The sequence below is a fragment of the Vombatus ursinus genome, unplaced genomic scaffold (genome assembly GCF_900497805.2).
Source record: "Vombatus ursinus unplaced genomic scaffold, bare-nosed wombat genome assembly UNPS02014863.1, whole genome shotgun sequence".
Taxonomy (NCBI): Eukaryota; Metazoa; Chordata; class Mammalia; order Diprotodontia; family Vombatidae; genus Vombatus; species Vombatus ursinus.
In genome coordinates, this window is record NW_020954641.1 from 8,115,254 (window position 1) to 8,124,286 (window position 9,033).

A 9,033-nucleotide genomic window follows, 5' to 3' on the forward strand; every position below is an offset into this window, starting at 1 on the left:
TGTGTGTGTGTGTGTGTGTGTGTGTGTGTGTGTGTGTGTGTGTGTGTATACACATACATACTGTGGGTGGAAAGAAGATTCTTTTAATTGTATTGGATTCTTAGGGCCATTTTTCCTCAGATAGAAAATGAAGACCCATCAAAAATCTTTTGATAATTGCTTGCTAAGCGAAAAATAGAGGAGAATAACTTTGCATGAGTTTCTCCTAGATAGTTATTCATATCTGCAACATGGAGATCCATGGTTTGACATTTCTGGAAGTGGGGTAAAATTCTGGAGCTAAACTGAGTACTTTTTTCACTCATAAAATATCTCATACACTCTTCTTCCTAGACTATAGAATCTAATTGGAGGTGTGGGAGACATAACTTGCAGAGAATTCAGTGCCGCTCAGAAAACAGTAAAGGTGTCTACTGTTTACAGTATGACGATGAAAAGATTATCAGTGGCTTACGGGATAACTCTATTAAGGTGAGTGTATTGGGTCTTTTTAAAATTGCAGTTATTGATTTGGTATCATATGTGATGACAAATTTTCTGTCTGGTCTAGATGACTTAATGTATCTACCCTTCTTATCCCTGGCAGCCTTTTATCTGGCTGGACCAGAGCCACATACTGATTTTTCTGTTACATATCCTGGTGCTTCTATTACCTTGCCCTCTCACCTCCAAAGACAGACACATAAGACACACACTCAGAGTTTCAAACTTCATTGTCAAATATAAAGAAAATGCCAGGTTTAACCTTTTTTTGTCAAACTATTAGTAAGCATAAATTGCTCTTGGAATGATTCACTGAATTAATTGCCTGTTCTGCAAAATAATGGTTAACCTAGCTATAGAATTTCAATTCACTTTTAAGTACATACAACTGTGGCATTAACATGTATTTCCCTGGTATAGATTTAACCTGATTCATATCTTATTTTGCGTTCAGTATCCTAGAGGTCAGACTTGGGGTTGTCTTTTTGGAAGCTTCGTTCTCCGTGCTTAACAGAACATTGAACTTTTTTTTTTTTTTTTTTTTGTGGGTTCTTTAACTGAGGTCAAATGCAGAAAAATTTCTTGATTTCCAAGTATCTGGAGAGACCGGTCTGAATTATAGACTGTTTAAAGAAATAGTTTAATTCTTTTGAATTTCAAAGCCTTCTATGATTTTTTGTCAGGGATATGCAACATATAATGACTGTGTAAGAATAATTTTGCAATTAGCAAATTGTATGTCCTCTTAAATATTAATAAGAGAACAGTAATTTTTTCTTTAATATCCATGATTGCTTTGTATTAAATATTTGACTTTTCTACCCACTAGTTATTTCCTTATAAAGATTTCGCCTCTACCTTAGAACCACGTAACCTTAAGTGACTAGATATCTTCTTATCTCTCTTGACTTTGGTGTCGGTACAAGAGTTAAAAAGGCAAGGGGCACTGATGCTTTAAAGGGAGAGCCTGGACTGCTAATCAGTTGGCAAAAAGTCAACAATGCTCTTTGAATTATTGTTTTATACCTCTCCTTCCTGCCATTTCTTAACTGATAAGGTAGTACAAGTGTTTATCTGTCTTGTGGTTTAGAAAAATCAAGTTAAGTGAAGCAATTGCATTGTCAAGAAAGTGATTTACTAATATTTTGCATGATTGCCCTTGTGTCTCAACAGATTTGGGATAAAACCAGTTTGGAATGTTTGAAAATACTAACAGGACACACAGGTTCAGTCCTGTGTCTGCAGTATGACGAGAGGGTTATTGTAACTGGTTCCTCAGACTCCACAGTGAGGTGAGCACAGTGAGGTGTGGGAGCCAGTTAGCTGAGCCAGCCGACATGTCTGAAAAGGTGTCTTACTCCCTTCCTCCTTCTTTTTGCGATTGGACTCAGGGTAGCTCTCTCCCCCTGGTCCTGTTGTCTGTCAGCCACCCTGTTGCTTTCCTTCTCTGTGCAGCTCAGTAGGGCCCTTTCTTTCTCTTGACCCTACCAAGGATGTGACCTGGTCTTTCTCATGCCTTCAACTATATCAACTACTGCCTGGTACTTCTGTCACTGTTTACCTGGCAGTGAAACTGGGGTCTGGCCTGTGACCTGGGCCCCTGGAGTCAGGGAGGCAGTTACAGGAAGGGATGACCTGGGAAGACAGCATGCTAGATTGGAAAGCACACTCTGGATTTAGAATCACAAAACCTGGGTTTGAGTGTTAAGTCTGTCCCATTTGTGTGACCTTGGGAAAGTCACTTCCTTTCTGGAGGACTTAATTTCCTCATCTTTAAAATGGCTGTGTGATTTTTTTAGGTTCCTTTCAGATTTAAAAAATAATCCCATGAACACACCACACCAACTGCAAGTGGGCTGCCAAGCACTGGGGTGCTAGGAGTGTTGGGGGAATAAGATGTTGGGATTAAAATGGCATAGGGGACCTCTGTATTTCAAAAGGTAAACTGTAACTTTGAGGAAACCCAGTCAGATGAAACATGTCTTTGTGGTTTAAAAAACTTTATACATGAAGCAATTACCTGCTTCCCCACCTTCTCTTCTGTCTTTCTAATTTCAACACTTCTTTAGAATTCTGGCAAATTTAGAAGTTGCTTGTTGTCACTTATTTTAAATTTGAGTATCCAGGTGCCCAGACAGATCTTTGAGCCATCAGCAACCAGGCCCCCTACCTATGTATGCTGTCAGATTTGGTCACTGTATCTGTTAATTTTATTCAGCATTTTTTCCCCTTCCTTAACAAGGGAGTTAGGGGCATCTTAGGAAATGGGAGTAGTAAGGATTTGTGGAGATGAGTGTGATATAAAAACAAAAGACATCAGTACAACTTTTAAAAATAGAAAATCCTTAAGTATGCCTGCATTTGCTGATACTGAGATAGGTCCACAGCATGAAGAAAAATTATTTTTCACAAGTTTAACTTGGTGTCATACTTTTCTCTCCCTTTAGAGTTTGGGATGTGAATACAGGAGAAGTTTTGAATACACTGATCCACCACAATGAAGCAGTCCTTCACCTGCGCTTCAGCAATGGCTTAATGGTGACTTGTTCCAAGGACAGATCCATTGCTGTGTGGGACATGGCATCGCCCACTGACATCACGCTTCGACGCGTATTGGTTGGCCACCGAGCAGCAGTTAACGTGGTTGACTTTGATGACAAGTATATTGTCTCTGCTTCTGGTGACAGGACCATTAAAGTAAGTTTGGGGGCTGGGGGGAGAAATCTTGATTTACCTTTATTTATTTATTTACCTTTATTTATTGTTCAGGAACTCAGGACACAGGGGAATATGGGTGGATTTCATACCAGGGTGGAATTGGTAGTACACAGAGGAAACCTCTTTCAGTATCCTCAGAGTGCCCCCTTCTGGTCATTTCACCCTCTGAGCTCTTAGAGTCATAGGCAAGAGGAATGAAAAAGTGTGACTTAAGTAACCTTTCAGCATCTGTTGAAAATGTGTCCTGTTAGTGGGCTATTGAGGGGTGTATGTGAGAGAGATTTTGTGTATGTGCATGTACACAAATGCCAAATGCATAGACACAAAGATGTACACACACACAAGGAGGTACATAATATAGATACATTCATACATAAGAAAGTTGAGGAATCTAACAGGGCTGTAAACAGTTAGCTGAGTAAAAGATGGAATGTGGAACAAGTCAAGTGGCCTTGGGCAACTTGGTTGCTTTGTGTCCCTCGTCATTTCTCTTCGGCTTAAGTACTTTATTATTTGAATGTCTTATGCAAATGATTTCATAAATTACAAATTATCCTACATAAATAGGGTATGAGTCATTGAGAAGAAAGTGCAGAAATAGTGACAGGCAAGACAAGAACGGGTGGGGCCCACACATAAAAAAGGAGCCACGTAAGTCTGCCTGCAGTCAGTAAGCCTTTGCAGGAAAGACATGAGAGTCCCCGGGGCTGGAAGGGATCCTTGCCTTGAGGCAAGCGAGTGTCTAAACCCTCCTGGATGATGAATGCTCCTTGTTTGTTCTCTTCAAGATCTCTGGGGATGGAGCTTACATGGCTTCCCTTTGTATGCCACGCCAGTATTTTATCCCTGTCAGGCAAATAAGTGTTCTCTACATCCAGTTGATCCTCCAGGCTTCCAGGTTTTAGGTTTTTAGATTATGTTTTATAACCAAATGTTCTTCGAACCTGTAATGTTAAGTGCTATGGAAGTTTGTTTTTTTTTTTAATTCAGTTATTAAAACTTTTATAATTTATCCCGCAGGTCTGGAGCACAAGTACCTGTGAATTTGTGCGTACTCTGAATGGGCACAAGCGTGGCATTGCCTGCCTTCAGTATAGGGATCGACTAGTAGTAAGTGGGTCCTCAGACAATACCATTAGGTGAGTGGAAATGATTCTCTACTGTGTTCATAGTTTTATACGAGTAATGGTAACTTGGGATTTATACCCCAAATGCTTCAAGATTTGCAGGAGAAATAATGGTTATATTTAGGTTTTTAAAGACTCCTTTTAGTCTCCTGTGAACCTTTACAACAGATTCTAAAATTCTGTCACTTGAACTTAAAGGTTGAATCTTGAGACAATGATTTTCATTGTGGATGGGATGCTCGCTATCATTGGTGGTAAATAAATGTTAGAAATCATCATTTCAGCTGCCTTAGTTTTGTTAGTACTCTTGAACTCTAATTAGTCAGCGCTGAGCTGTTACTTGTTCAGAATAGATCAGAGAAACTGCCGCATATTAAGAATGCTAAGAACTTTTGTTTGAAAATGTAATAAGGATGAAGTTCTGGACTAGTAATGTGACGAGGTTACTCTAGAGTTGACCATTGGAGCCATGTTCCATATTCTTGGTCTTCCATTTTTTTCCCCCTTTTTTTAGTTGTTATTTGAGTTGGTCTGTATTTTTTTAAAATAGCCTAGAAAATCAGTAATATATATGAAGAATATTTAATAAAAAATCCTCTTAACATCAGTATTTGCTAGGGAAATCAGATTTAAAATAGGGGGATGGATTTATCCACTGCATTTAAATCTCCCAAGTCATTATATAACTCATAGACATCTCTCAATGATTGGGAAACAAACTTGTTCCTTAGTCCAGGTCAAGGAAAAGACAATAATCTCAGCTTCTCTTGCAGACCTCATGAGGAATGTGAAACCATCCCTGGCATTTTTTTTGCATTGCCCCTGTGGAGTCTCTGGGGAATGGGCCAGCCCCTCTATCTAAATGGCAGTTTTTTGTATCCCATAAGGAAGGCAGAAAGGGAGAAGGAGCAATTTTCACTTTGTGGCATCAGAATATGGGTTGGCATTAGGGATTCCTGATCCACCCCCTTGTGCAGGCCTTTCTCTTCCCACCTAGCATTCACCAGGAATATATTTGACCACATTCTCTTACCAACAACTAAGAAAGAAATAAAAAGAATAGTCAAGAATCAAGTGTAACACAAATTCTCATACTTAAAAATTCCACAAGCAGTACTCTGTATGTTGTATGTTGTAATCATGTATCACAAGATGACGAGGCGGAGGATTCCAGTGCAACATGCATCCCTTGCATGACGATGCTCTATGTCTTGTTTAAGGCTATGGGATATTGAGTGCGGTGCGTGTCTGAGGGTTTTAGAAGGACATGAAGAATTAGTCCGGTGCATCAGATTTGATAACAAGAGGATTGTGAGCGGAGCCTATGATGGGTATGTGTTTAAAACAAACGACTGTATTGTTGAAATTACATCAGGCGTGACCTTATAACTATAAGAAATATAGGAACTAGAAGTTCCTGGGTAGTAATTTTTCTTGCTTACACTCCAATAACATTTCTCTGTCCAGAAAGCCTGTGGGTGGCAGAGTAACGTCATTAGAGCCTATAGAGCCCAAATTAGACCTAGCTATCCATTGACTTATAAGACAACTGTTGCTACTAAATGTCATCTCTATAGTCCATCCTCTCCAGGGTAAAATGTAGGGTGGCCAAGAGAAAAAGACCATGATACTTTCTTCAGTAAAATTCAGAAGATTTATCTTTACACACTTGAGTGTGCAAATCACTGTTCTGATGGTAAAATAAGGATGATCTCTATCTTCAATGAGCTTAATTGGGGGATGTAGAGGGAAGGAAGAACAGGATGGAGAAATAAGACATGCATCCAAGGTAAAATGTATTAAGTTCATATATAATGCAAAATGCACATTTACCTTTAGCTTTGAAAATTAGAAAGCAGACACTATAACTCCACTTTTTTTTTTTAAGCAGAAAGAATGAGCATTGAACCAAAATCAGTTTTTATATTTCCTGTCATTTTATTGTGTTTCTTTTCTACTCAGTAAAATCTTAATTCATTATTTTTGTGTTATAGAAAAATTAAGGTTTGGGATTTGCAAGCTGCTCTTGACCCCCGGGCACCAGCAAGTACATTATGTTTGCGTACATTAGTGGTATGTATTTTTTCACTTACATGTATTGAGGCCATATGCAGAAACGTGTCTTGTTTGCAGGTGAATTTACATCACAGGTTAATGTTCTTAAATCTTTCGTGCCTTAAAAAGTACCTTCAAATGAATGTGTTTTGTTAACCCAAATTAGAGAGAACTTGATATCTCTGTTCTAGCCAGCCTTTTTCCAAAAGTATATTGACCCTGGAGTTGGAACTGAATAACTGTAAATGCTTTTTTGAACTTGGGGCTGTCTTCTGGCCATTTAAAAGTAGGAATGCCTACTTCCAAAAAAGGAAGGTTTCCAAAACACCTAAAAATGTAGGGCACAAATATAAAGCTATGGAATAGATTGAAGAAATGTGCTCTTGGAATGGAGAACAAAGTATTCAAATGATGGCTTCTGCAGTAAAGTTCAGAGGCCATTTAATGCAAAAGTTCTTACCCAGTTTTGTGTCATGGGTCCTTTGGCAGTCAAAGGAAGCCTAGAGAAGCCCAGAGATCCCTCCTTGGAATGTAGTTTTAAATGAATCCAATAAAACCTTTAGGATTATAAAGGTAACCATTTATTTTGAAGTAAAGATAAAAATCCTCCATGGACTTCCATTGACCCCGTTTTAAGAAGCCCTCATCTAGTCTGATATCCTTATCTTACAGGTTAGGAAACCCAGTCCTAAAAAGGGGAAATGACTTAACTACAGAATCCCATAACTGGAAGGTCCAATTCTTATCAAATCATGAATCCTGCCCGTGGAATTCTTTTCACGGAGGCTCGGCCTGAAGAATTCCCAGTGACAGAGAAGTCCTTGCACCCCATAGATAGCCCATTCTGCATTGTGAATAATGTGCTGCAGAAAACTTGCCAGGAAACCAACAAAAACAGCAGCAATGTGTCCTCATGCTAAAAGCCACAGTATAGAGAATTCCAAAAAAATTTAGATCTTACATTAGTGGCATGGGGCAGATCTCACTTCATTAATGAACCTGTTTGATTTTACAGGAACATTCTGGACGGGTATTTCGGCTGCAGTTTGATGAATTTCAGATCATCAGTAGCTCCCATGATGACACTATTCTGATTTGGGATTTCCTAAATGTGCCCCCCAGTGCCCAGAATGAGACTCGTTCTCCCTCTAGAACATACACTTACATCTCCAGATAACAGTCTGCACTTTTACCCACATCAGGTAAACCTTTCTGTTTGTTTGCTCTTCCCAGTTGTGTGTTTGCCATTTGCTATTAGATTATAGTGATTCAGATACATCATATGTGATGTTGAGTCCTCATTATCGGGTCATCTTCTTTAAATGCTTCTGCTCACTTTTAGAGGACTCAGGAGAGTAGGAGATCAAAGCCCTTTGGATTCTTCTTGGAGTCTCCCTTGTGTCTTTCCTATCCCTTTGACTGAATATATTTATTAAGCCTGTGCATTGTGCTGGGTTTACAAACACAAAAGCAGGCCAGCCCTACCCTCGTGGAGTTTACATTCGAAAAGTGGGATACTCTGTGTGTGTGTGTGTGTGTGTGTGTGTGTATGGGGGTATTCCCCTATGTATTTCATCTGGAAAGTCGTAGAGATTTTGAGTGGGGTCTTAGGGCTCCAATTCAAATTGCCACTCCCTTTCCAAAAGCAGTGGTGATATTGACTTGATTTTATGCCGCAGAGGAAGTGGTGGGAAGAAGTGCGGGGGATGGGGGGATGTAAGGGTTGGAAAGTAGTCAGGGTAAAAGAGTGTGGTTAGGGTTCTGGCAGGCTAGATATGGTTAAGTTTTCACCAATCAGGACAGCCTGGCCCCAGACGGTGAGTTCCCAAAGTCTTCCGGAGCCCGGTCTCTGAAGTTCTCTTTGGAGAGTGTGGGAGCAGCAGTCATAAGTCACTCTCCTTCATGCCTCATTTAAAAAGAAAAAAAAAGAAAAAAATCCAGTGCTGAAAGATAACCATACAGAGTAGAATTCTCCGCTCCTTTTCAAGACCAACAAGAGGAAATGGGAGAATGCTATCATAAACTGGCAGGTTTCTTTGAATCCACATTTTGTGTCTTCAGAACCAAATACACGGTCTAGCTTTATGACACTCTACTTCTTGGAGAATAAGCATCTTTAATGGGAATTATTCTTTCTTTATAATCTCCTCTCATTGGGCAAATTGATTATGGTTCACCCTAGACTAACTGAAAATCAGTTTTCATCATACTCAGTATGTACTGAATGGGACTCTATACTTAGACACTGTGGAGAGTATTGAAGGAAGAAGACAAGATTCTTCACTGACGTTAGGAAGGCTGCCTTCAAAAGGCGTTAGATGAACCCCACAAATGTCAGAAAACCTCAACCATAGAAACATGTAGCCATGGACGGACACACACCAATGTTAAGAGTGTTCCTGAGAAGAGGAGGAAATACACCTCTTCTGCAGTTTCTGATATGTGCTCATATTCTTAAAGCTCTCAGCTTAGGAAAGCACAAAGTTCCAATAAATTTGAGACTTAAAAAAAATTTTTTTTTCTGATTCATTTTAATACCTTCCTCTAATAAAATGTCATAAATTGAATATATTTCTGAATAGCTTCCTGGTTTATAAAGTCCCAAACAGGATTCCTTTAGTTGAGGTGTGGTAATCACCTCTCTCTATGA

The 9,033-nt window shown here is 39.3% G+C and overlaps 1 protein-coding gene across 3 annotated transcripts in view; it reads left to right on the plus strand.

Moving 5' to 3' along the window:
- The window catches only part of FBXW11 (F-box and WD repeat domain containing 11), an 89,104-nt gene that overhangs the window by 74,905 nt on the left and 5,166 nt on the right, over positions 1-9,033 (plus strand). For all 3 annotated transcript variants that reach the window (XM_027841832.1, XM_027841834.1, XM_027841833.1), the window contains 7 exons: positions 334-471; positions 1,657-1,775; positions 2,931-3,180; positions 4,222-4,340; positions 5,549-5,659; positions 6,323-6,401; positions 7,399-7,585. In XM_027841832.1, coding sequence (XP_027697633.1) covers positions 334-471; positions 1,657-1,775; positions 2,931-3,180; positions 4,222-4,340; positions 5,549-5,659; positions 6,323-6,401; positions 7,399-7,560 — 978 coding nt within the window. In that variant the 3' untranslated portion in view covers positions 7,561-7,585. The remainder of the gene's footprint in view (positions 1-333; positions 472-1,656; positions 1,776-2,930; positions 3,181-4,221; positions 4,341-5,548; positions 5,660-6,322; positions 6,402-7,398; positions 7,586-9,033) is intronic.